Raw genomic sequence first — 27,901 nt, forward strand, 5'->3', positions numbered from 1 at the left:
CAACAACAAGGCTTCGTTGTGTGCACATTCACTGAGCCATGAAGCAGGAGGTTAGATCCGATTCCCCCAGAGACAGGTGGTGAAAAATGAACAAGTTAAATTACTATTAGCAAAACATAAAGACACACACACATGTGCACGCAAAGATACGAGAGCCTCCATTTGATTTGAGCAGCAGATCAGTGATATCTAATATTTATTCACACAGATTTGAATGTTAGAGATGGGGAAAGCAAGTAGTAATTAAATAAATTTCTCTCTCTCTCTCTCTCTCTCTCTCTTTCTCTCTCTCTCTCAGCCTTTCTGTGATTTGGGCATGAACTGACTTTTTTTGCTTAACATCCTTCAGCATCATATTCCCCACATATTCTGTATGAGTTGGTTTCATTGAAACATTTTCAATGTGTAATAAAAAATAAAGTGGAAACAAAAGATGGAAAGAGGACAGATTAACCTGAAGTAAAGTTCAGTTTTTCCTGACTTTTCTCTTTTTTTGTATTTACTTCCTTTATGGTAAAGTCATAATTTGCAGAGAAGTAAAAGGATCAACAGATTAACAAATATCTCAGTCTGGAGGATCATTATTTATAGAATTAAAATTAAGTTTCTCCAAAAGATAAGATAGCAGCTGGTCGTAAAAGTTGCCAAGAGGCGACAACACCGAACAAAGACGAGTAATAGCAACTTTCTGTTTTCGCAGCAACTGTGAAAGGTTGCAGTACGAACATCAATGCCTGGTTAAAATCTCCTAAAACCTTTTTAATATAACATGTTTTGGTCTGATGAAGTTAAACAGTAAGACCTGGGTGTAATTTAAAAAGACATGTTGGCCTCAACAGTGAAACACGGTGTTGGCAGCATCATGCTTTGGGATTACTTTGGGTTTAAATGAAAATGTTTTTGTTGTTTTTTTCAATGTGGATAAAGATGAAGAATAATTTTGTGTGTCATCAAAGCTCACATCCAAACCAATAAAGGAAAAAACTTCTTTAGAAGAAAATTAAAGTTTTGGATTAGTTCACATAAATGCTGTGTGAGACTTTTGGAAATCGTTTATTTTATTTTATTTTTTTTCTAACTGAGCAGCAGTATTTTTCTGCAAAGAGATGTCCCTGCAGATATTTTTCTACACACACACACACCATGTTTTCCCAGCCTCCCCCAGCTCAAAACGTCTCAGGAATTCAGACGAGCGACCTCAGTCTGGAAAATAACCTTGCTTCTTTAATCATCAACTGCAGTTTTCATGCCGACAGACTAGAAACTGGGCCGTTGTTACAGTTCTTTGTTTCTGTTGATCTCAAAATAAACTTCATCTCATTTGTCTCTGTGCAGTTCCTTCATCAGGGCTCTGTTCCCTGAAAACCTCAATGCTGAGAAGAAAGGCCGGCCCACTACAGCAGGCAGCAAAATTAAGGTACCTGCTTCAAAGTGTGTGTGTGTCGTCTCATAATGATGTGGCTTTGGGTTGAAGTTTGTGCTCCTGAGCAAATAGTTTGCATGACTGTTGAAGGTTTTGATCATTTTAACATCTTTGGGCTTTGTGGTTTTATTTTATGCTTGTTCCGATTCCTCTCTCTAGAAACAAGCCAACGACCTGGTTAGCACACTCATGAAATGCACGCCACACTACATTCGCTGCATCAAGCCGAACGAGACCAAGAAGCCAAAAGACTGGGAGGAATCGCGGTGAGTCGCGGCAGAACCGTCTTCTCCCAAAGCAGAGACGGAAACCAGCATTTAAATACATCCAGAATAATTCGCATAATGTTAGCGATGACTGCGATTGATTCCCAGAGAAGCTATGCAGCCACATTTGAACAATTTACAAAAGTGAAGTCTGGTCTTCAAGCTTTCATCTTGGAGGGAAAATCTTGTGACTTTTTTTTCTGCATAATGACCAGAGACGGGTAGAGTATCTAAAAATTATACTCAAGTGAGAGTAGCACTGCTTCAGCATATTTTTACTCATTAAAAAGTAGCCATTAAGGAAAGGAATAAATTAAGAGTAAAAACGGATTTGGTAAAAAGGCTGTTGAGTAAAATCATTTCATATTGGAGAATTGCATCATCGGATGGGCCAAAAAATAAAATTACGTGGAAATTTTGGTGTTTTTTAAAGACCAAAATGAAAATTTTATATACGTAAATAACTTAATTAAAAAAATAGGAAAACCAGGCTAAAGTTTCTAGATCATTTATTTTGGACGTAAAATGTATGAAACCTTAACAAAAACAGCAGGTGTGTCGATGTGTCTGGTGAGTTTTTGGTTCAAACAAACTTTTTCTTCATTCAGTGAAGTTACTCGCATATATTTTACTCAAGTAAGAGTATCAATACTTCATAACAAAATAACTCAAGTGAAAGTAAAAAGTACAGCGTAGTTAAAATTATAATAAAAGTATCTTTAAAAGAAATGTAATAAAATACTCAAGTAAATGTAGCTGGTTATGAGCCAGAGGTTTGTTACCGGATCGTGCCAGCTGCCTCTGTTGTTCTCTCCCGGTTAAACTGTGTCTTCTGGTTCATTATGTAAAAACAACATTGTTCAGTTCAAAGTCCTCTGAGTCGGCTCCACTCTTCCACAACACGCCTGATGATGATAAAGGGCGGAAATGTGATGTCATATTAAAGCATTAACGCTTTGAATGCACTTCTGAATTTGAGTTAAAAACAAACGACTTTGTACTGAGACTTTTCCTCCTGAGCCTCTTCTTTCTTTTTGTTGGTGTTTATTTGAAGAAACCTCTTCTTCTTCTTCTTCTTTGTGCTTTTGTTCACCAGCTTCCCGCTCCTTTCCTTCCCCCCCCCATGCTGGCTTTGTGGACTTCTTGTTCCCACACAGAGTGATGCTGCATTGTTCATGGCTTATGATGACCTTCCTGTTGGGACCGCGGCGCAATGTGGCTCATTAATTAGCACCGGAATCGCCGTTTTCACAGGAAGCCTGACTGTACAGAACCAAATGGCGCTTAGGCTCTTTGTTTTAGAGAAAGAAATGTAAGACCTGCTGTTTTGCATACAATGACCCGCAATCACCGCTTTTCCCCGGGGGGATGGAGAGCTTCATGAGCCTCGGAAAGATGTTTGAAACAATGTGGTGGCTGATGGCTGTAAGAGGGCAAACATGAAGGGAAGATGATTGAGGATGTGACAAAAGGAAGCACACGAGTTCACTTAATGATGATGATGATGTGTCTCCAGAGTGAAGCATCAGGTGGAGTATCTGGGCCTGAAGGAAAACATCAGGGTGAGGCGCGCCGGCTACGCCTACCGCAGAGTCTTCCGGAAGTTCCTCAACAGGTATCGCACCGCGAACCCATCAGACTTTCACTAATAACGGCTTTAACTGTTGCTTTTGCATTTAACTTGTGGTTTGATTCAGTCACGTTTCTGACAGTTGTGGCGGTACGTTGTGGTCTTCAGGTACGCCATCCTGACCAAAGAGTCGTGGCCGACGTGGCGAGGAGACGAGAAGCAGGGCGTCCTTCACCTCCTGCGCTCCGTCAACATGGATCAAGATCAGTTCCAGCTCGGAAAAACCAAGATCTTCATTAAAGCCCCGGAGTCTGTGAGTTTCACATCCGTCAGGTCTTTGTTCTTGAACATGTTTGCATTTTATGACGAAAGGCAACTTTATTTTTAGTTTGCGTCTCTGAAACAGAGAAAATAAAAAACCAAATGGTTTTAATTATTTTTAAATGCATGTAAAAAAAAAAATAATAAATTGAGGTGTGCATCTCATTTTAGCTTGCACCCAATTCTTTGCTTTTCCTCTTTTAGCATTTATATCACAGGTGTCAAACTCAAGGCCCGGGGGCCAAATCTGGCCCACCGTAGCTTTTTATGTGGCCCTCTAGACTCCAAGTTACATCAATAAGTCCCTCCAGTTTTTCACAAATCTGCAAAATTCATACAAAACCCAACAAATCTCCACATTTCTTTATGACTTTACTGCAAATTTTCACAAAATTTGCCAAAAACATTGAGTTTAATTGACTGCTGCCTAAGTCTTGCTTTACCTTGATGCCAAGATATAGTCCGTAATAAAAACTCACATTTAACATCATACATTAGTGCAAATATTGTAAAAATTCCTTACTAACATTTCTAAAACGGCACCACAAAATCTGTGATTTTGATTGCAAAAAAAAAAAAAAAAAAACACTAAAACAATCACAAAACCCTGGAGGAACAGCTATTAGTTGATACTTTTAATCAATATATTCTGGCCCTTTAAGAAGCTTCGCATTTTTGATACGGCCCAAAATGAAAATGAATTTTTCCATCCCTGATTTATATCATTGAGTATTTTGAGTTGTGTCTCTACCAGCTTTTCCAATTGGCTCAAGCTCAATCAGACTGGATTAATTCTCAACATTAATTATTCAGTCAGGCAATTATTCAGTCTTAATTGGATTTAGAAAAGTCTCTCAAAGAAATGCATCCCCACAAAATGATGCTGCTGTTGTAGTTCTTTAGGGCCAGAGACAAGAAAGTTGAACTATGGTTGTCCAAAGCTCCTTTTCCAACGAGTCTGAGATAATTTTCTACAGCACAACTCTGCTTTAAACTTCCCCAGGACTTTATCCCCGACCTGTCTCCTTTCTTTGGTTTTCTTCATGCTGTTTATTCACTGATATTCTCCAACCAAACACCAAGTTCTTCACAGAACTGCCGGATTTATAATCACTTTATTTACTAAATGGGTGATTTCTCAAACTAACTGGTTCCACTGGACTTTTTGGAGGGTTTCAGAGGAGAGGGGGGGAAATGCAAATAACACTTTTAATTGTAGAAAATCCTAAGCAGTGCTTCATTTTCAGAATTTTGTGCTACTAGGTTTTGCTCAACTGCGTATAAATACATTAAAGGTTGAGGATGAACAGACACAAAATCTTACCAAGTATTTTTGGTCTAGTTTCTAGTGGAAATATCTTAGTACACTTGAAATAAGACAAAACTAACTCAGAGCTCGTTTTAAGTAATTTCTTAATATTGATGAAAAAGTACTAGTTCCACTGGCAGATTGTTTCACTTATGACTAATTATTTATTAAAACAAGCTCCTATATCTTACTGAAAGTATATGCAAGTATGTTTTGTCTTTTTACACCAGAAACTAAACCAGTAAGATTTGCTGTTCTTGCAGTGTGTCGGCCTTCCTGCCTTCTTGTCAGCAAGGGGAAAAAACTAAACCCAATATTTTTACTCTAAACACCATAAAAGGCAACAGAGTCCCAAATCGCGCTGTAGTCCTTGTCATAGGGGAGGAGATTGAACCTGACCTCTTGTTACACGTCAGCGGTGAGTCAACACGACTCTGAAACTAAAAACACAAGCTCAGACTGTCTGTTTTTTTGGAGTTTGGTTGAGGCTTGTCCTTTTCTGCTGTAACTACTTTGACTTTTGTGAAAGCAACGTGTCTGTGTGTGTGTGTGTGTGCGTGTGTACAGGCTGCTTATTAGCAGCTACACACATCAAGCAGCAGCGAGCGTTCACACGCACACACCCACAGATGTATTTTTAGAAACTCACTCAGACAGACATCTTAGTTTTGTCCAGGCCTTGCAGTTAACCCTGAATGCCTGCACTCGTGTGCTGCAGCCCCCCTCGCCCTCTGGCTAATGAAAGGTAAATATCACGCAGGGCAGATGGCTGGAATGAGCTGACAGGCTTGTGAAAGCAAGCCGCTGTCAGATAAGACGCTGACCCTTGTTAATTAGCTGTATGAGTGAAGATGTCACGAAACAGAAAGCTGTGAGACACCAGGTGTTGTAGGAGCTTCTCTGCCAAACCGAGTCCTTGTTTTCGATACTGTACGTAGCATCCCGCTGTTTGTACCTGGATTGACCCATTCAGCCGCTGAAGCGTCAGTGATTACACAGCGTCACGCTCGCAGGCTGTGACTCAGGGCGTTTTTCTGCTGACTGTTGTTTCTTTGTGGTTTTAGTTTGATGTGCAGCAGTATTGTGCTCCGGCCTCGCTGCGGCCTGCGGTCGGGCCGTGCCGATGCCAGGGCTCTTGCAACGCCGGACAGGATGTTTAGTCTGGCACATGGAGAGGGGCAGAGAGGGTGATTGCGTGTTAAGTGGTGCAGCAGGAAATGACGGCGGTCTCAGAGCGAACTGATAAGCGAATCAATCTGAGTAAATGGATCTGAAACCTGATAGGAACGAGATGAATGCTGGTCGCCCACATAGTCGCATTCTGTTTTACTGTAAATTGCCCGTTGTGTCCGTTCGTGCACACATTGAAGAATACGCATTTTCCGGACTACAGAGCGCACCTTACTATAAGCTGCACCTACAAAATAAAAATAAAATAAAATGAAAAAAACTGGAAACTTGCATATATAAGCCGCTGATATCTCAGCCGCTATCGATCTGTACTGCCAGGAGTTTGAAATATTTCTCCGTCTGCTGCTAGCTACTTGTTCTAAAGTAAAATTAGCCCTTTCTTCTTTGATTTCCAATTGTGACTTCCAATGATTCACTTCCTGCTAAAGCGCCCCCTGGTGGTTGAAGAAACATTCACAGAAAAGCCGCACGGGGCTACAAGCCGCATGGCTCAAAGTGTAGAAAAAAAGTAGCTGCTTATAATCCGAAAAATACGTTAATTAATCTTTAAAACCGTACATGTAGACAAGATTCATTGGTTGCCTAAACTCAATGGCCTGTTAAAAAAATCTAAACTGTAATCTAGACATTAGAAATGATCTCAGATTAAACATTTTAATCTTAATTGTTGCCTACACAGCTGCATTTTAATAAATTTATTGTTTTCTCCAGAAACGCAGTTCAAAAAGCAAAACTTTAAGTTATACAGGCTCATTACACAGATTTTACCTTCTCAATTTGATGAAAATAAATCCATCTAATTAAAACCGGAAATTTAGTTTCTCTGAAAGTTTTAATTTTTTATTTTAAAAAATGTAAAAACGATTTTTAACCTAGAAATCTGAGTGCTCAATATTAGTGAAAAGTTCAGTGGAAGAAAAAAGTGTGGTAATCCATTCAGCGGTGAGATTCTCACATCAATGGAAAGTTTGGTGGAAGAAAAAACATGATGAGACTGTAATTTTTAGGTGGCTGACATTTGTTTTAGAAAATAATTTCTTAAATTTGGCTTCATGTAATATTAAAATTTTCTGTGAAAATTAGATGCAAGACATAATCATCAAAATTATTAGCAATAAACTTTTGAAATACATCTCTGTGAGGAACTAATCTACATAACAAGATTTTCACTTTCTCACTTTAATTACTAACATTTGTATCTGGACATTTCATCTAGTAGAAGTAAAGAAGTTTAGCAAATTTAACTTTTAGAGAAAAAATATTTAAACTTGGAGCAGAAAATGAGAAAATCAAATCCAACTCAAATAATGTCGAACACGTTTATTTTTTTTCTTAAAACGCTACTCAGATTTTACTGACTTAAATTACTTTAACAACATGAAAACAATAATCTAAGTTGATAGCAGCCTTCCTATCCAGCAGCTAAAAGTTTTTACTCTGACTCAGAAACAATCAAATCACCGTCATCACTGAAGTCAGGCTGGTTTTCAGCTGCACCTGAGGTTCAGTCTGTGTATTTAGGCATGTCTGGTGTGTTATTCTTCCTCTTTGTTTTCCTCATAGCTCTTCCTCTTGGAAGAGACAAGAGAGCGCAAGTTTGACGGTTACGCGCGCACCATCCAGAAGGCCTGGAGGAAATACATGGCCCGCAAGAAATACGTCCAGATGAGGGAGGAAGGTGAGCAGAGAGGCCCGTTTCTGCGTCACAACGAATGGTTGCTCAAGTCTTCAGCTCCCAGACGGCTTCTTTTTTTTTTTCCAGCTTCTGATCTGCTGTTGAACCGGAAAGACAGGCGGCGGCACAGCCTGAACAGAAACTTCATCGGAGACTACCTGGGGATGGACGACAGACCGGAGCTGCGGCAGTTTCTGGCCAAGAGAGAGAAGATCGACTTCGCTGACAAAGTCACAAAATACGACCGACGGTTCAAGGTTTGCTTTCCTTTCTCCGGATTCTGTCTAGCAACTCAAACGATGCTCCAACTGTTTCTGTTTTTGTTTTTTTTTTTGTTTGTAGGGAATTAAGAGAGACTTGATCCTGACCCCTAAAAGTGTGTATCTGATTGGAAGAGAGAAGGTGAAGCAGGGGCCGGAGAAAGGTCAGGTGACCGAGGTGTTGAAGAGGAAGATCGACGTGGAGAAAATCCTGGCATTGTCTCTCAGGTAGAAAACACTGTTAAGTCCCACTGAAAGCTTTTCCAAACAGCACATTTCTGTGGATTAATTGGAGGATTTTTTTGTGATGCATAAATAAAAGTCAAAACGGTTTTGTGACTCTAATTAAAATCCAGCTGGTTGAACTGGGTTTTAATTAGAGATCCAGAGAACCGAAGATATTTTCAGTCTATTTTAGAAAATCCCAATAAAATACATTGATCCACCTCACAATATGAAACCTCGAAAGGTTTGAGGTTTCTGAAGGTTTGTTGATCTGTAACATGGAGGGCAGCCATTAAAACCATGAAGGTTTCTTGAAATAACAAATGATTCACCCTTCCTTTAAAACAATCCTTCCCTAAAAAATCATGGATTTTCAGTCTTTTACCAAAATGTTTTTTAAAAACTTGATAGGTGATGGTACTGCATGAAACATCTTACAAACCTGATCTGACTGTCTGTATTGGATTTCACACATCAATAGCCAGCATGTTGGCTACTTCCTAGCGTCTTGATGAATTTGTGCTTTAAGAATTAACTAAATATGAATAAATTTAAGAAACCAGAACTTGTCTAAAATGAGACGGTGACTGAGGGACAACTTAAAGTCTGTAGACTCCACAGTGCAAAAGTCGGGGATCTTCTTCAAAGTCTAATACTAGATCTCCAGTTAAAAAAATAAGTTTCTTTGTTCTTGTAAAAGTCGCATAAAGGTCACTGGAAACATTCGGAGACGATTTGACATACTTGGGTGAAAATGTGACTGAAAACAAAACTGAAATGCTTCATGGTCAGAAATGCTTAAATTATGTGGATTTTATAAAACCTGTAAACAAACTGGAAGGGTTGTGGTCTCTGCGTTGCCGATAGACACGCAACTCGGAGGCAGAGCAGTTGATTTGAGTTTGTGGCTTTTGACTCGGTGGGGTAACGCAGACCAGGTGTAAGAATCTCCTCCTCATATGTGAGGAACAGACTCTCCTTGTGCTGCTGGGCCACACGGCCGTGCCGCCGTCCCTCCTCTGATCTGAGCTGCTCTGTGAGGTCCTGAATGTAAAAGTGAAAACTGACTCCACACCCCCACAAAACAAGACAACGGAGGGGGGGTGATGATACTCTTTCCATGACGGGTTTTGACTCGGTCGCTTTGCTCAAAGCTCGTCTTTGTTTCAGCACCCTGCAGGATGACTTCATCATCCTTCATGAGCAAGAGTACGACAGCCTGCTGGAGTGTATTTTCAAGACCGAGTTCATCAGCTTGCTGGCCCGGCGGTTCGAGGAGAAAACTCAGAGGAAGCTGCCGCTCAAATTCAACAACACGTAAGTCCACGCATCCATAAACAGCTAAACCTTCAGATTTACCTTCTGCTGCTGCTTTTAAAGGTGAACTGCTATGCTTCATGAACAGGTTAGGTTGGGTCTATACAAAACATGTTTGTCTCATTTCATCATTCTTAGATGATGAGCTGTTTTAAGTGGTGAGGAGCCAGAAAAAACACGTCTACTTCATACGGTGCTCACTAGCGCCCCCCAGATGATGAGCTGTTTTAGAGCCTCTTGCCTCTTGTCTCTATAAATTCAAATAAACCGTTACTGGCCACGCCCCCAACTCAATGTTTACACTCGCAAGTGAAAATGTCTGCAAACACATGCGCAACTATACAGCCATACATCTTTGAGAAGCAGAAGTGGAGCCTCCTGCACAACCAACAATAATGCACCAAGTGGTTTCTGAATTGTAAGTCAATGACAAAACACTTGTCGTTTCCAGCAGCCATTGTACAGCGCTTGCAGCGGTAAAACCTTGCTTCAATGAGGTTGCTAGGTAACGGCGCAGTTTTCCAGACATTAACTTATTGCCAACAAATGGCTCGGGTGTTTTTTTTTTTTGTTTTTTTTTTAGGTACTTGGGCTATTTTTACAGACAGTTGAGAACGAAATGGAAGTGTAAAAACATGCAACATGTTAAAATGTTTTTTTATAATGTTTCTACTATCCTGAGAAAGAAACTAATGAAAGAGATATAAAGGAACACATTGCATTAAATTTTCAGACTGGAGATGAAGCTAAAGAAGGAGAACTGGGGCTTCATGAGCGGCGGCGGCTCCAGGCAGGTGCTGTTTGTTCAGGGTCAGGGGGACGTGGCCGTGTTGAAGCCCTCAAGCAAATCCCTGCAGGTCAGCATCGGACCGGGCCTTCCCAAGAACACACGTGAGTCTCGGCTGGGAAGCAAAACCACGACGTACTCTCACAAAGAACAATCTGTGATGTGGAACGTGGCTTAAATTGAAAGGATCAAATCTTTGCAGGTTGTGGTAGCATCAATATGTTGCATTTACTTTTGTGTTTTGCTAATGAACGCCAGGTCCAACCAGGAAGGGCTTCAGTCAGAGTCGCTCTAACATGTCCAGAAACCACCACGTGCCTTCGAGAGCAGCACCAGGGCCTCCAGGTAGACCGGTCGGCTTCTCCGCAGCTTCTCTCTCCTTCACATCATCTATAAAACCATTTCCTGCATTTCCTCCCTGCAGCCGGCCATCAGAACGGCGGCCTGAAGAACACCAACCACATCGCCAACCAGAGGAACTCGCAGCATCACAGCCAGAGGCATCCGCCCTCCGCCAACTCCACACGCCCGTTTCTGCCCAGCAACATCAACCAGTCGCGGCAGCGCGACGGCGGCAGCCGGCAGCAGCCGGACCTGGACTGCCTGAGGGTCCCGGACCAGGGCGCTGCAGGGTGAGAGCTCAGCACAAACCTGCAGTGTCAGAGCGGGATGGGGTTCGCAAAATACATGAAACACGACGGAAATGTGTAATATCCACTGATTAGCCTCTCAATAATCAGTTAGTAGATGACAAATGAAGCTAATAGTTCAATGTATTCGATCTAAAACACACCGACATACACATAACAGTAATAACTGATGGTCATGTAAAACTCCAACTGCAATCAAAGAAGCTCATAACAGTCAAATAAAAATAATTCATAATTCATTTATAGATCGAAAAGGTCAAGGTTGAAACTATTCAGCTTATGTGTTACAAACATTAGCAGAATACACAAAACCAACAATTAAATCCAGACAAAAGAAGAAAAAACAAAAAGTCAGTAAATCGCCATCATGAAGTTTTCCATCAAATTTCAAATATTTGAGTCCTTCTGTAACTTTCAGTCATTCTGTGTTTTAATTTATTTAAAAAATGTGTTATGTGATTATTTAGTTTAAGATCTTCTGGCAAAATAGAAGTTAAAGTTCATTATCTCCCATCTCTTTCCTTAAAAATGAATATTCTTACTGAACACATTATTTTTTTGTTTTGTTAAAATTACAAAAATATCTTCACTCCTTAAATTTTTTACAACCTCCCCACCCCGAAACTAAAGAGATATTAATTGTTGATGCTGTTTGCATCGGCCTCCTAAGCTTGTTAAATGATGTTTGCTGGTTATGAGTTTGGCTCTTGAACGCAGCTTAAAGGTTTCGGGGAACGCCAGAATTAGACGGCATCGCTCTGAGAGCTGAGAAGAGCGCCATGCCCTGACACTGTAATACTGCCTCTGTTGCTGTTTCTCTAATCTGACATAATTTGGCTGATTCGTTCTTTTGTAGCTCTGGAGGCGGACGGCCAACTTCAAACGGAGGAATGTGAGTTGGAGTGTTTGCAGTGGTTCTGGTGGTGGTTCAGGTCGGGAGAAAAAGCTTTCAGCAGCACGACGCGCTAACGCTACCTCACTTCTAGTTAGACGTCCGCTGCTGATGTCCAGTGGGATTCGATGGGATTCCCCTTCTGATGTTGGATGTTCAATTGCCCTTATTGCACATGCATACTGCAGTACGATCACCATGGAGTGTTTGACTGAGATGTTTTCTGGGTCATTTGTCTCCCGTTTATTCAGCGTCGTCTGCATCAGGTTTGGGTTGGTGTTGAGAGAAAAGTTCATGTCTCAGGATCTGTGTTTCCTTTTCTTTTCTGCAGTGCAACTGGTTTAGTTTAGTTCTTGCTGTGCAGCCAAAGCCACGTCCTGCGCTAGGACTCCATCTTGTGGCACAATCAGTACCAGCTATAAAAAGAATTCTATAAATACTATATATATATATCTATATATATATAAATATATATATAATTTCTTTCATTTTCCTGTGGTAAAACGGACCCCTTTTTCAATTCTATGGTTTTGTATTCAATATATATATATATATATTTTAATATATTAAACTTAAACAGCCAACGAACAACATAATGTTAAACTAAAACATTATGTGGATGATTAAAATTAATTTTAAAATATATGAGGTTTTGTGAAAAATGTGGCGCATCACAAAGCCCCTGAGTATTTTGCTAAAAATGTTAAAACCGTAGAATTTTAAGGGGATCTACTTTCCTTTTACCACATAGATTCAATTTTGAATTGAATTTGGACAATTCACTGCAAAGATTTGGGCACCCCTGGTTTATTTTTGTTGCTGAGAAAATGGTTAATTAGTTAAAAATTGATCAAATCAGATTTTTTTTTTTTTTTACACAGTTGAGGCATATTTTCATTTTTTATTTCCCTGTAATACAACCCGTGTTAGGGTATGAAACATTTTTTTATTTTTTTCCAATGCCTGTTGTCACAGTCATCATCATGAAAGCCCAACTAATGGAAACTTTGTAGCTTTACAAATGTTTTATAGATGGTCGTATTTATTAATTTTTTTTTTCTGAATTAGCAGCCTTTAGCTCACTCCAAAACATTTTACTTTTCTGCAACAGAAAGTTGTTTTCATTCATAGTGTAAAATAAATAAACAAGCTTTGCTTACTTTATAATGAAGATCCAAAAATTGCTTGGCTACGTTTGGTGAATTTGGCGCAGCAGGTAAAACAAAATCCCCCGTTTTCCGTATTTAAGTTGTTTTTATCAGAAACTAGAAAAGGAAAAAGGTTTGCTGTGGCTTTAATGTGGAATTACATCTGTACGGATATAAACTTGGTGAAACAAAAATCTGAATAAATCTTTTCATCCTATTCAAAACTGAGCCACAGGAAACAAAAGTGTGCTTGGAGAAATAATTGTGCAGAATTTCATAATTTCTCTTAAAATATCTTAACACTAATAATCCTAAAATACCTCAAAATACACAGATATGAATGTTTTGTCATGACTTGTACAGTCTTACAGCTTCAAAAGGGAACAGAGACGAAATATGTATAAAACAAAAAGGTTTTGCTTTATTCCTGTTCCCATTTCTGTTATTGCAAAACAACAAAGCTTAGAAGTAAGAGGTGAACTCTCCTGGAATGGTACAGAAATGTTTAATATTTCGTCTTTCTGAGACGTTTTCTGCATTAAGAGCAGGGGTGCCCAGATGTTTGCATGCACATCGAACAAACCTGTGCTACGCTGAGTCACTGCACCGCATGGGCTTTAAATATTTCATTCAGCGTCCTCCAGCAGGCGACTCACCCTGACTCAAGAGCTGGTTTTCTCTCTTTTTGTTTTGTTTTAAATCAGGGCCCACCGACCTTCAGCCCACAGGCCTCCACCAGGCGGAGGACGGCCGAAGCCGGCGCCCAAACCCAAACCCCAGGTGCCGCAGTGCAAGGCCCTGTACGCGTACGACGCTCAGGACACGGACGAGCTCAGCTTCAACACCGACGACGTCATCGACATCATCAAAGAGGGTGAGCGTCTTTAAAAATGGCGAATAAAAAAAAAAACGACGGCTTCGTTTCCTCTTTCGTTCATTGACTCTGTTTGAGCAGATGCTTCCGGATGGTGGACGGGACGACTTCGCGGGAAGCAGGGACTCTTCCCCAACAACTACGTCACCAAGATCTAGAGGCTGCTGGTTGTCAGGGCGACGCGATGCGCCTGCTGCGCCCCCCACCCTGCTGGCCCCGGCCTCTGAGGGCGGCGCAGAGCCCACTTTCGGGGAGAGGAAACACTGTGAGACTCTTCTTCCACTGCTGCCTTACAGTCACCCAACGTAACGCTCAGTTACGCCGCCAGACCAAACATCGGTTCTGTTGGGCCAAAGATGAGGCTTTTCTCCAAAGACACAAAGACCGCCGGGGTCTGTCCCCTCTGAGTACTGAACAAACTATTTATTGTATTTATGGATCTCTGTATTCCCTTTACTTACCGTGTTATATCTTATAGAGGATGTGCGCTGCAGCGTTTCGAAGCATTCAAACGAAATCGGCTAAATCTCTGGGACCAGGCTGTGATTTATTTTGTACTTTTATTTCCACTACGTTGCTTCTAGATGAAGGTTGAAGGAAACTGAAGTGATTTCAGTTTTAGCAGGAATATTTATTGTGACGCAGACATTTAACAGGCATGTAAAGAATCAAAATGCTGAATGAGGATTTTTAAAAATTGAATGACCAAAGCGTACTTTTATTTTTCTTTCTTCTGATTCTGAGGGCATTGCAGTGAGGTGAAGTATTACCTGGAAAACCTCCCTCACTTTTTATTCTGCTTTTGTTCTCTAATGACACCAGTGTGTAGCCTGAGCGTGAGGTCTGTGGTGTATTAGCACTTTATTGGGACAGGTACTACCTTGGACACAGACGGCGTCTCACGTTCACGTCACGGCCACAAAGCTCCGTCTGCGAGGGTCGGATTGTGACGAGCAAAAGCAATAAAGTTACCTAGTTACTGAGGAAAATCATTTGTTTACATGAAATTAAGACAAACAGGCATTTTCTGGATCTCATTTCTGTATATGTGTTTTTATGCCTGTCGGTGGGCAGAATTTAAAAGGATTTCCTTGTGTTTTTACGCAAAAGGATGTACATTTACTAAATCCTTTTTTCCCCGTTTTGAAAAACACAGAGCTGTTTCTGTTTCCAGTTATGCTACAGCTGAAGACTTGGTGTATGGATTTATGTTTTGTTGAGCTGTTTTTTTTTGTTTTTTTTTTGTAGCTGCTTCTGGTTAATGTTTCTGCACATCTTTTGCGCTGCTGCCGCAGTCCTAACACACATTCCTTAGTTTTATTTCAATCATACGACCACATTATGCTGTAGTCAGTAAAGCCTGCTGGGACTTTTTTTCATAAAACTGCATCAATAAACAGTTTGGTCATAAGATTGGTGAACAGACCCTTTGTGCAACACACACTAATAGAGGAGTATTTTAATTAAACTTTGTAATATTGCCTGAATAAATGCTTTACTGATTTTTATCAGATTTTTTTTCGTCACACCTTCTCCAGATTAACATTATTATATATCAAGCAAAACCAGAAGTTTCAATAAGTGATGCTTTAGTCAAGTTTTTCAGACATTTAACGCCCCCTGCTGACCATTAAAAAGAATGCAGTTTGGGATAAATTCAGTAGCTAAACTTGGACATTAGTTTAGCTACTAATGTCTAAAGTAGTTATTATTTCTATTGAAATAATAACTACTTGGCTAATGACAACCTTCACAAGGAGGGAAAGATACAGAAGGTAATTTTTAAAGAAGGATGCGCTTCATAGTGCCATTTACCAGCATATAACTGGAAAGTTAAGTGGAAAGAAAAAATGTGGTAGAGTGTTTTGTGAAGCAGGATATTGGCTGCAATTCTTGGATTCCTGTAAAACACTCCTGAACCAGACAAAGAGTCGGACACATCTTAAAAGGACTACAGAGGAAAAAAAAACTGTTGCTCACTGGTCCAAACCCCTCTTTAGATGAACGTACATCTTTACCAAATCTTACTCGCCAACCCCCTTTTAAATTTAAGGTAAGATTCATGTTTCTGCACGTGTAATGACTTTTTTTTTTTTAATTGTTAACATTTGGTTTTACTCTGATTTACAACAAGTGTCATCCTCACTTTGCCTGAAAAAAACTTTAAGGATTAAAAGCACACAATTCTCATTTTCATTTCTATGTATGCAGTACAGCAGCACAAAACTTTCAATAACCCTAATTACTTTGTATTGTATTTTCAAGCAGCCAAAAGTCCTTGTAATTTTTAAAATGTGTATTGTAACTAGTTAAGGCTTTCTGAACTTTCATTGAATTTGTAAAATTGTTTGGTGCAGGACGTAAAAAAAACCCTACGACACCACAATATACCAATATATGTATATATTTCCAGATCAAATATATGTATAGATATAATTCATGGACCTGATAGGATCTGAGGGATACATTTTCCTTCAGTTATTCATCTAGTTTACAGAGTTCAATAAATCTGAATATCAAATTTGAACTCGTATAAAGATCCATATGACACCGTGATATTTTCAAGCGTTTCCAAATGTCGATAGACATGATTTTCAGCTAATGAAAAACCAAACTACACCTTTAAGAAAACTAGAATATTACATGACATTTTTTCCCCCAAAAAAATTTAAAGAAAACTAGAATATTACATGACATTTTTTCCCCCAAAAAAATTTAAAACAGGAATTTCAACCAGTAGAAAAACCAGGATATGCACTCAGTGATTGGACTGGGGTTCTTCCAGCTGAAGTACTGAATCAACGGTCACCACTTCCCCCAGTTACGACTTGTTAGGCTAACGTCGCGCTTCAATATGGCCGCTCCTCCGATCAACAGTAAGCTGTGGCGGAATGTTAAAGTAAATGCTGTATGTAGCGCCTGCAGCTTTAAACTGAACAAATAAAAAAAAAATATGGTGTTTACTGACGGAACGTAAAGCTTTAAATTATGTTCATATGCAATATTTATGGCCGTCGCCATGTTGGAACCTTCTTAACTGGAACGCAGCTCTGACGTCATACCCAACTACGAGTTCCCATTTCCGAGGAAACTGTTGCAGTTAATGATAGCGACAGCCATATTATGGTCAAAATAGAATATTTACGTATCTAAATATACAGAATCGATCTTATGCGATATCAAACCTCTGAAAAAAAAATCACAATTTGTTTTTGATTTAAATGCTCAAACACGTTTGAATGATGATCTAGTTTGAGATTTTCATTCTGTATGATTTGCTTTGTGTGTGTACAACTGTTTTAGCTGCCATGTTTTTCAAAAATAACACATATTAAGATATATGTATTTTAATAAATATTAAGATGCATGAAAATGGAAAGCATTACACTCATGATCTGGGAAGAAAGAAGAGAAACAAAGATTGATTTCTGTCCCTCAAATTCATCACTCAATTCAAAGACAACTCCATCAAACACATTCATTCAAACAAACATCAAAGACTCAACAAGAGTTATCCAAGTTTATTAATATTATTTTTCAAAACTAATATAAATCCCACATAATATGATCCTGGTGCCTTTAAGTCAATGAATGCATGGATACCTGCTTTAAGTACTGCATTTCAACACTCAGCTCAAAATATCTTTTCCTTTTTTTTTCTCATGATCATCAGAGTGGAAACACATGGCCTCAGCGCACTGTCATATTCACTATTAATCTACCGTTTTCTCTCTTGTGCAAGTCTATGCGAGTGAGTTAATCAACAGTATTAGTGTTTTTTTTTTTTCTTCTTTCCACAGCATCCAAAATGGACGCTGTTGCTCAAATACAGAGAGAGACAGAAAGGGATGGTGGCGAAATCAGTTAGAAGTGTGAGAACAAACAGTAAATCTCAACTTGAGCTGTGTTTTTTCCACTCTGAACACACACACACACACACACACACACACACACACACACACGCACTCACTCACACAGGAGATTAAAAAGTCAACGCCACTGCCAGTATCAATTTAACAGCATGATCACCAGTTTTCAAATCTCTTCAACACTCACAGGCCTGAGATCATCTCACAAAAAAAACCCTTAGTTAGGCTTCGCACGTCTGTCTGTGGGAAGAACCCCGACGGAATAAAAAATGAGAAAAGATTCACAGCAGTTCCCGACAATCGCTCAGTTTGGAAACAACAGTCAAGAGAGGGGAGGGGTGGGGGTGTGACATTCTTTTTCTTGCTCCCTAAAATACACGGGGATGGTGATGAGGGTGCCGTCGCGCAATGAAGGTGCAGGAGGGTGGTGTAGTCGTAGCAAAGCATGTGCATATTCTGGGAGTGAGGTGAACCATGGAGCTGATTTCCACTCTAGGAATACTGGGTGTGCACTAATACAGCAGCTGATTTGTTAACATATTTCCTTAGTTAGGAATGTCTTGATTTACTTGGAAGAAAAAACAAAAACAAACAAACAAAAAAAAAAACATCTTTCACTAACAATCCACATCTGCTAAACATAAACTAATCAATACAATGACTGGTAAAATGAATCCTGCAATGTTTTTTTGTTGTTTTTTTTTTGTCTAAACTGAAGGTTGACATTCTATTCTAGTAAAGCAAGGCATTAGGTTTACAGAAATGCATCTTTACTAGAGCAGCTCCCCTCACCTGCAACTCGGCGGACCGTGTTAAGCCCACGTTATATGTGCAAAGAAATGCATTGCAAGGAAACATGCAGAGAAACAAAACGGAAATGACACTTGAGGAAACAATCAAAAGCTACATAAAAGCTTCATAAATACAATAAAATCTTAAATCCATAATGGAGAAATCTAGTTGTTGTTCTACTATGCGAGAGCTGGCACTCTAGGCTCGATGCTTTTTTTGTTTTATGTTTTTTTTTTTTGTTTTTTTGTTTTCCTCGTAGTAGTAGAGCTGCGCAGGTAATTCGTGCCATCTTTGGTTGACTGCAGTACTGAAGAGAAAGTTAATATGATCTGAAAATAAACTCCGAACAAACAAAAGTGTTGTTGGGAAAACAGCATCAACTCTCGGCCGACAGCTGCGCCTCAATGTCCACTCTGCAGATGGGGCACTTCTTATTGGTGAGGAGCCACTGATCCACACACAGCTGGTGGAAGAGGTGCATGCACGGCAGGCGCCTGCGGGGGGGAAAAAACGCACGGAGATCACTTTTAGAGCTTCGAGATCTGACCACATCTCCTAGAGCGGCCACTGCAGAAAGCAAACTTTGTCTATTGTGGTGAGAAAGGAGATAATTTCATCAGATCAAATGACTCAATCAATTGTGCAAAATCAAATTCTCAGTGCAAGAACAACCCTGAGTTGGTGTAAAACAACCTTTCAGATGCAACCGAACGGCTCATGATGATCCAGATGTCTGGAAAACAACTGTGTTTAAAACAGTTCAAATATCAGAAAGAGAAGAAATTTAAACGTAATTATTATAGGTTGGTTTTGTACACAAATTACACTTTACACAGCATCTGCATGTAGCAGGGTTCGTACAGTTTTCAATTTAAGTTCTCAAACTTTCAACACCAAACTTTGGAAATAAAAACAATACAAATAAGCAGAAGACGGCAGTTTAAATTCACTATTATATGTTGGAATTTATTACTGAAAAGTGCGAATTTCATTAATTTTCTTTAAAATAAAAGGCAAACTTTATTTTAATTACTCAAATCAATAAATCACTGAGACATTAGGAATAATAAATATTCAAAAATGAAATTTAATAAAATAAAATAAAAAACGCTCTCATTTGCCATGGTGATTCTAAGTGACCTAAAACAAGAAAAGTTTAGCCTGATTTAACTTCAGAAAGACAGAAAATAAATGTGTGTCTTTTTATTAAGTGTATGAAAATATCTGGCTTCAACTGTAAATAACGTTTTCCAAATTTAGATTGTACTTTACTGTTACTAAAACTGCACACAGTTTTAGTAGCAAGCACTTCCACAGGCTTTATACAGATGTTAAACATTTTCCAAGCCTTGAAAAAAACCAAACTGAAATTCAAATATTTTCAAGAATTTCAAGCACCCTGATGTAAATGTCATTAAGGTTTAGGTCTGAGCAGCAGGAATTGGGAATAAACCGCAAAGCTAAAGTAGGAGAAAGAAAAGGCAAAGCGTACACGACCTCAGATTTAGACACATCAGCCTTTCTGCCATCAGGGGGCAGCGTCTCCTCCTGGAAAACCTGAGCCTGTGCCAAAAAGCAGCTCCATGAGGCCGGTAATTTTAAGGCACTCTGGGACTTTTCTGCTGATTACCAGAACTCCTTTGGGTTGTTTTTAGAGAAAAATGAAAATCCCGCTGGACGGCAGGAAACTGGAACGACTGCACCTGTGTTTGCGGGCTCACAGACACGCCCCTCTGAACGGATAATTGAACACATTTGAAGCTGTGAGAAAAAGGCACGACGAACTCCAGGGAGAGCGGAGAGGCTTACCTGACATCCTCCCCCTCCTCCAGTATCGACAGGCAGATGGTGCACTTCTCCTCCGTGTCTTCATCAGCCCCCTCATCTTCATCTTGCTTGCCGTGCAGCTTTCTCTGTCGGGGAGAAACGTTTGGAGACATGAATTTTAAAAGCGAATTCGCTCAATAAAATCACTCAAACTGCTCAACTAAACACCTAACATGACATTAAAAACAAATGGCCATAACAGTAACTTCTTCTTTTTTTTTTTTCTTGTTTCAACAAAACAAACTTAAAATTTGGGAACAGAGAGAATGGTCATTTGGTCCTGAAACAAAAAGGAAAACTTTCTATCTCTAGTCTCAATGCTAAACAAATCAAAGTAATCCAAATAATAAGAAAAATAATAATGATAATAAAATAAAAAATAAAGATATCAGCCGAATTTCCCGGCCCCCAAGGATAACAATAAAATCTAACGTACATGTGAGCAGAGACATGTTTCCAAATTGATTTGTTCGTTTTGATTCTCACCGATTCTGGGGTTGCGTGCATATTTTTCCCAATAGATGCCCAAGCTTCAGGGGTTAACTGTTGGTCAATGTCTCTCTCCAACACCTTCTGTATTGGGTGGCAGGGTGTTAGATTGCTTGTTTAGGTACATTTGAAAACCTCTAAGGAATCTTTCCCCCCGCCCCCACCGCCCCCAACATTATCTTCACGGCTGCAATCTCTGGTAAAAGACACTAGTGTTTTCTAAAACATCAGAGCACAAAAGACCACTGCGCACTCTGTCCCAGAATGCACTGCAGCAGACATGCACACGTACGTCCAACATGTTGAGAAATTGTGAGACAGAATGAAACACTCTGAGCAGGTTTTACCTTCTTGTACTTGTGTGGGTAGGTGCACCTCTCTATGGTTCCCTGAGAGGCTCCTCGATTCACAGTCCCAAGTCGTTCCTCTAAATGCAGCAGGTCCTGGTGGAGACAAACGGTTCTCAGCTTCTCCTTCAACAACATCACTGAGAGCCTGAGTGTTTGCTCAGCCATGTAGCACAAATAATGACAAGGTGTCGTCTTGGTAGCTTTGAGAAGCAGCAAATTTAAGCTGAATATTTTTCAATTATGAGTATTTTTTTAGATTTAAACCTCAGTCTAGGTTCACTGTATTCAGGGTTTTCTTTAGAGAGACTTCATGCTGATTTTTTTTTTTTTTTTTTTTACAGTATGTGTTTTCTCACAATAATAGTACTTTGATTAAATTTTCAAACTAAATCCAAAATTGTAGTTTAAATTCCCACATGTATTACCTTTTATTTGTTGTTTTCTGTTACTTTTTTCTTATTTGATCTGATCTAAATGCTTTAGATGTGCTGTGCATGAAAAATGCTCAACAAAATAAGACTGGATGATCGATTGGTGAACATAATAGTGACCACATCCAATATGGAACTAAAGTTTCTCTTTTTACACTTCTTTTCTGAAATTTTGTCAAGCCGTCATTGTACAGCTGCTATAGGTGAAAATATAAATGATAAATATGTGAATAATATTCCAAGGGAGCATGAGTCACAAGTTGCAAGAGACTTTTGTCACAACACTGGAAGCAGAATAATAATATTAATCACTTTTTAAATGTGCTCTGTACATAAATTTGACTCCTGCAGCTTCCTACAACGTCCCGTCTTTTTACAGATATTTAAACCCTTTGGCTACTTACTACAAGCTGCAACCTAAAGAGCCTCAACAATATTCTATATATGTTAAATAGAGATTATAAAGTTTAGACACAACAGAAAAGCTAGCCTCAGAAATCACAGCTTTAGTTCACCAGTTCAAGTAATTTCATAGCATAAGAGAAAAAAAAACACACACTAACTGTGTACGTTTAAAAAAAACTGAACATAAATACAGTTTTTGGAGTCATTTTGCATTGGATTTGCAATTTGCCCGACTTGTTTTAGTATCCCATCATTATTTGATTCTGCAACTTGCAGAGATAAAACTGCTTCTGAAACTTTTGGTGTCACATCTCGCTTAAAATATATTAGAATGGGTCAAGATTAAGTTTATATATATACACATTATACATACTTTATTCAATGTTTTTCCTTTTCAATCTTGATCTCTTATTAAATCTTTTCATAGTCGATTTAATAAAATAGTAAATATTTTCTAAGACACGGAGTGATATTTCATATCAAAGTATAATAAGGTAAAGACACCAAAATAAAACAAAATAACGCTGGCGATTGAAATCATCTGACCTTCACCTCAGTTGACTCCACCAAGTTTGCTGATTGTTGAAAAATCTACATTTTCTTCCTCTAATGATAACTAGGCGTCACCCTGACGGTAACACTGTAAACACTGTTGCCATTTAAAGAATTGGTGAAATGTTACAAAACTGAGTCGCATAGAGGAAGCAAAGAGATATAAGAAGCCATTTCAAAGGAAACTATTTTCCTTCCCATGTTGAGACACAGCTGCGGTTTATTGTGGGTCTGAGATAAGAGGGAGGAAGAATAGCGAAAAAAAAAAGAAGCAGTTCCTCTTTTTTTATTCACTTATGGTTTCAAGCGCCATCTGTCGTGGGTTATGAAACCTCAAAGTTAAGGATCTGCATGGTCTAGGATCGAAGACGACTGTTTTAGTAGCACAAAATGCTAATTGAAGATGCTAAAAACAAATGTTTCAAATGCTAACTCCCAATGATTTTGTCTTATTTTTTTGTACTTTGCCATTTTCACACAAGGTGGGACATGACCTCTGCTCCTAGTATTAATAAATCATCTTCTCATGTTATAGCTCTTAAAATTTTTAGCCAAACCCAATTTCTCTTCATCGTCAGGTCAGAGAGTAAAAAAGCTGATCAACTCGTCTCATTGGCCTCATCATCATCATCATCATCATCATCATCATCTGTAGCTGAGTCACATTTTGAAAGGATGGTAAAAACGGACACACCCGGCGCCACCATGTTGAACTGTTTCTCACCCTGGAATCGGGCTTTTGAGGGTGTGACACCAAACTGAGTCTGCATCACCAAATGGAAAGTCTAAACCTTACTTCTGATGACAACGTTTCACAACTACATGAAAAAAACAGGAATCACATCACACAGCAAGCTGCCTGTATTTAGTGACTGGATAAAACTAACTAACTAGCTGTGTGTGTGTGTGTGTGTGTGTGTGTGTGTGTGCGTGCGTGTGTGTGTGTGTGTGTGTGTGTGTGTGCGTGTGTGTGTGTAGCAGAGTTTGATTCTTCATCTTTAGGAAAAGCTGATTTAGCAGCAGACAGGTGCAGTTCTCACCTCGTAGGTTCTTCCAAAGCCTGTCATTCTCGATGAGATGTACCTAATGTGCGGGTAGGTCACTTCAGAAATGCCAGTAGTGTGCTGCAGGAAACAAAGACGGGCTTATATAAAACATCACAACAAGGCCTTGAAAAGCACTTAAAGCCTGAATATTGCATATAACTCGAGAAGAGATGCTGAACTTTTTAACAAAGATTTCCAAATATCTGGTGTTGAAAATGTAATTTATGCAACAAAACTAGGCATTAGACAAATGCATGTAGTTAAAAAAACACATAACTAAAATGTTTTTTGAGTGTATTTCAGTAACAGAAAATTTATTTATTGCATGATAAATTAAAACTCAATAATTTCCATTTTCATTATTTATCATTTTCTCATTTTTCTCTCTTGTTTATTAATTAACCTATTAGTGAACACAGAACAAACATTGCAGACCAACAAATTATCTCTGTCTACCAAAAACTGGTGCTTCAGTCTCAACTTGACCTTTGTTTACAGAGACTTGATAATTAATTTTATTTGTTGTTTTTGTTTTAATTATTTTGTATATTTAAAATGTCTTCCACTTCCAAAGTTAAATATTTATTAGAAATTAAAGTTTATCGATTTTTGAAAATGTGTTATTGCATTGTTATGTCATTACCGTTACTTGAAAATGGTCTCAAAACAATATTATCGTATATCGCAATCATTTCTGGGACAATTTATTGTCCAGCAAAATTTGTTATTGTGACAGGCCTACCGTTTAACAGAAATTATAAACTAAACATGTTTTAGACGGTGGTCAAGAACTCTGGTTTTGTTGAGCGCAGACTTAAGGTGCTTAATGAGCTCGAGTTAATTGCTAATGCATAATTCATGAGGTCTGAGGAACTGTTTCTGAGGTAACTAGTGTCCAGCAGAACAAACCCAACACAGACTTTGTATGAAATGTGTTTGTTATCTTCTATGCTAATAGTTGCAAAGGTCTTTTCTACCATTAAGGAGATGGGGAAGTGGTGCAGTCTCGGGGGAGTATGGTAGTGAGGCAGGTGAGAGTGCAGGTGCCCTGAAGTGTATGAAGCCACTGGTACACCAGCCTCGATGCCAAGCTCCCTGTTCAACAGGACAGAGTCATTATTACATCAGTGCTGCAGGCAGAAATCCAGACATTTCAGAAACGCAAACGTCATCGATTAAAAGACGAAACCATAAACCCACCATGTCGTTCTCTGCTCAGGCTGGCGAGGATGGGAAGACATGGTCTGTGGCACGTGGATGTGGTGTCCGTGGCCGTAGTTGGGGTGCATCCTGTGGGGGTGTGGAGGTGGCCGCTCATGCGCCCGCCTGCAGAGGAAAACAAATAACACGCGTTTTCACCAATAAACGTCCACGACTTTTACGAATCTGTGGCGCCGACACTCACGTGGGGTGCTGCATCATCCTCCGCCTCTGGACCTCCATCCTCTGCAGCATCTCGTGCTGATGCATCCTCTGCACCGAAGGCCCCAGAGGCGGCATGTGGTGCTGCAGGGTCTGGTGGTCCGGTGGAAGGTGCTGGGCCAGGGGCACGGTGGAAGTGGGGAGGTGGTGGGCGGAGAGGGGAGGTGGAGGCGCCGGAGGAACCGAGTGGCCTGCAGGGTGGGATGGCAGTGGCGTATGAAAGGAGTGGGGAATGAGGAATTCGCCCTGTGGAGGAGGCTGCGGCGTGAGTTGGGGGGTCCCGTGGGAGTGAGGGCAGGCGGAGGAGGGCTGATGATGCAGGGATCGCGTTAGAGAGCCATCTGGAAACAGGGAAAGAAACAGGGGAAGAGTCAGTAAATCTATTCAAACCAAACTGACAGTAAAACACAGAGACCGTGCTCTCAAATGAGGCTTTTGCTCCATTTAAGATATGAAATGACAAATGAGGCGTTTCCAATTGTCTCTGTTTTATGACTAACAAGAGATCACAAATTTTATTCACATAACTTGAAGTATTACACTTTCAAACAAAACCAAAACTAAGACTGTTTTATTTATTTCCAGTCTTTTTAAAAAATATTTTAAAGTATGAATAAACTTTGCAGACTTCAAGTTTAGAATCTGCAAAAACCAAAAGCTGCAGGGACATGCAGGAGGGACGGACACATCAATAAACGAAAGGACGGAATGACATCCACATAAACACAGACTGTGGAAGAACCACGGTGCTGGTTCTGCTGGACTTCCACGCCGGATCATTACCCTGTTAACCATGACATATTATTGAAACAAATGGAGAGCCGGGCCGGACTTTCAGGTCAATTTCTCAACTGGTTTGAATCTCACAAATAGAACGGAAAATATTTTTGCTTTAGCCAGAACCAAACATTCAGTTTTTAAGCTCCTATAATCGAAAACGATTATATATAATAATACGAACTTCCAGAAATATTATGAAATACTGAGCTCCTTTCAATCAAACTAAAACTCTCTTTAGAGTTGCCTCTGATTCATAATAACAGGAGGACAGATCAATTCTAGTTTGCATTACAACTCTTTGTTACTTCTCTTTATTTTGACTCTGTATTGTAGCAGTTATTTTTACCACTCGGTTTCCCCCAGTGTATTTTAAGCCTGGCAGGCCACCAGGCTTTACTTGTCCCCCCACCAGGCTGAAGATTGTTTGTTCATTTGGTAACACTTTATTTGAATGGCTGTGCATAAGCCTGACATTCAGTAAATAGTGACACTTTTAATGTAAAGTTGCATTAGTAGTGCATTATAAATGTCAACTTTGCATTATAAGTGTCATAATTTACAGAATGACACTTAACAGTCAAACATTCATGAAGACTCCTTCATGTTCATGTTCATGTTTGTGACTTCGTCATGTCGGAATTATTCACACCTCTTCAAATAAAGTGTCACTGTTATTATTATTATTATGTGGTATTTTAAAAAACCAGAACTTCATAACCACTGCCTGTCTCTACCGGTCTACCCGCTAAGAACTTCAGCAAATAAAGTTACAAGTCACAGAAAAATCATCAAAACATTTTGGTCGCTTCAGACCAAAAGATGAAACAACTGAAGAGAAACAAATTGTTTTACGCCAACCTTTTTTAAGACATTATATTTAGTGTTTAAGTATAGTTAATAATGCATTTTAATAGCCAGTGATATTTAAAATTTCCTGTCAAAAACACAGAGGGTCGCTGGATGACTGCCCCATCGCTTCCCAGGCTTATCCAGTTTTCTGGAGGAAACCCCGTCATCATGTAAAGAACTTCAAACTGTCTTATTTCTGAAATGTGCAGCACAAATAAACTTGACAGACTCAAAGATAGCTGGTGTAAAAAGAAAAGCGCAGCAGTGCAGCCAACCACTCTTCCTCGTCACACAGCTCTATTCTCTATGCTTAATTATTATGGGAATCAGCAACTCTTGCTGCCGGTTTCTCGTACTCACAAGGTTGGTGCATGTAATGTCTGCAGGGCTGAGGTTGTGTTTGTGGCTGAGCCACCATGGAGGAGCTGAATGAGTCCACCACAGCTGGCTGACTGGGCCCTGGGGTGGCATGTGAAACATAAGCAGGGGGCCGCGAGGAGGAGCCCGGGCAGCAGGGGTCAAAGGCTGACGTGCTGCCATGGAAACTAGCACCCCCGGCGCCACCGCCTCGAACGCTGCTGTTGCTCAGGTCCACTGGCAGGGTTTGCTGTGGGAGGGGAAGAGAAACACTGAGGATGCAAGATCTGAATGGCATCAGTGTCTATTTCAATCTGCTAAACAAGTTGTAGTTTTTTTCTTACTAATATAAAAGAAAATATATGTATCATTTCAGACATCCTGCAGATCTGATTTGTTGTTTATACATAGTAGAAGCATGAAGAAGCACTTTAAGTTTATACAGCCATAATAATAAAAACATATAACAAATAAAACACTTTGAACTGCCTTGTTGCTGAAATGTGTGTACGTGGTGGCAACACACTGCAAAAACACACAAAATGTTCCCAAGTATATTTGGTCTAGTTCCTGGCGTAAATAAATCAAAACTACCCTAGAAGTAACTTTTCAGGAAGTAATCTGTTAGTGAAAAACAACATTTCCCCCAGTTAAAATGTTTCGTTCCGCTAGCAGATTATTTCACTTACAAATAATACATTTTCATCAATATAAAGGAATTATTTACTTAAACAAGCTCCTATATTGTGCTGAAGAGTTACTTTTGACTTATTTCGAATGTACTAAGATATCTGCAGTGGAAACTTGACCAAAGAAACAAGGGA

General features: G+C 39.5%; 2 protein-coding genes across 6 annotated transcripts in view; one reads left to right on the forward strand and one right to left on the reverse strand.

The window, feature by feature from the left end:
* Window positions 1-15,416, forward strand: part of myo1ea (myosin IEa) — a 53,522-nt gene extending 38,106 nt beyond the window's left edge. The window contains exons 16-29 of one of the 2 annotated variants that reach the window (XM_007570465.2): window positions 1,336-1,417; window positions 1,583-1,689; window positions 3,206-3,304; window positions 3,428-3,572; window positions 7,644-7,758; window positions 7,843-8,012; window positions 8,098-8,243; window positions 9,411-9,557; window positions 10,291-10,448; window positions 10,603-10,689; window positions 10,769-10,976; window positions 11,851-11,886; window positions 13,739-13,908; window positions 13,990-15,416. In XM_007570465.2, coding sequence (XP_007570527.1) covers window positions 1,336-1,417; window positions 1,583-1,689; window positions 3,206-3,304; window positions 3,428-3,572; window positions 7,644-7,758; window positions 7,843-8,012; window positions 8,098-8,243; window positions 9,411-9,557; window positions 10,291-10,448; window positions 10,603-10,689; window positions 10,769-10,976; window positions 11,851-11,886; window positions 13,739-13,908; window positions 13,990-14,066 — 1,747 coding nt within the window. In that variant the 3' untranslated portion in view covers window positions 14,067-15,416. The remainder of the gene's footprint in view (window positions 1-1,335; window positions 1,418-1,582; window positions 1,690-3,205; window positions 3,305-3,427; window positions 3,573-7,643; window positions 7,759-7,842; window positions 8,013-8,097; window positions 8,244-9,410; window positions 9,558-10,290; window positions 10,449-10,602; window positions 10,690-10,768; window positions 10,977-11,850; window positions 11,887-13,738; window positions 13,909-13,989) is intronic. The other variant, XM_007570466.2, reaches the window with a different exon arrangement.
* A 1,998-nt stretch (window positions 15,417-17,414) lies between these two features.
* Window positions 17,415-27,901, reverse strand: part of rnf111 (ring finger protein 111) — a 30,933-nt gene continuing 20,446 nt past the window's right edge. For 2 of the 4 annotated variants that reach the window (XM_016680897.1, XM_007570467.2), the window contains exons 7-15: window positions 27,081-27,327; window positions 25,075-25,432; window positions 24,870-24,995; window positions 24,647-24,764; window positions 23,664-23,747; window positions 21,233-21,328; window positions 20,883-20,969; window positions 20,379-20,482; window positions 18,946-19,063 (exon numbers count right to left, since the gene is read on the reverse strand). In XM_016680897.1, coding sequence (XP_016536383.1) covers window positions 18,946-19,063; window positions 20,379-20,482; window positions 20,883-20,969; window positions 21,233-21,328; window positions 23,664-23,747; window positions 24,647-24,764; window positions 24,870-24,995; window positions 25,075-25,432; window positions 27,081-27,327 — 1,338 coding nt within the window. Of the gene's footprint in view, window positions 19,064-20,378; window positions 20,483-20,882; window positions 20,970-21,232; window positions 21,329-23,663; window positions 23,748-24,646; window positions 24,765-24,869; window positions 24,996-25,074; window positions 25,433-27,080; window positions 27,328-27,901 lie in introns of all 4 variants that reach the window. The other 2 variants (XM_016680898.1, XM_016680899.1) reach the window with 2 other exon arrangements.

The sequence above is a fragment of the Poecilia formosa genome, unplaced genomic scaffold (genome assembly GCF_000485575.1).
Source record: "Poecilia formosa unplaced genomic scaffold, Poecilia_formosa-5.1.2 Scaffold261, whole genome shotgun sequence".
Lineage (NCBI taxonomy): Eukaryota > Metazoa > Chordata > Actinopteri > Cyprinodontiformes > Poeciliidae > Poecilia > Poecilia formosa.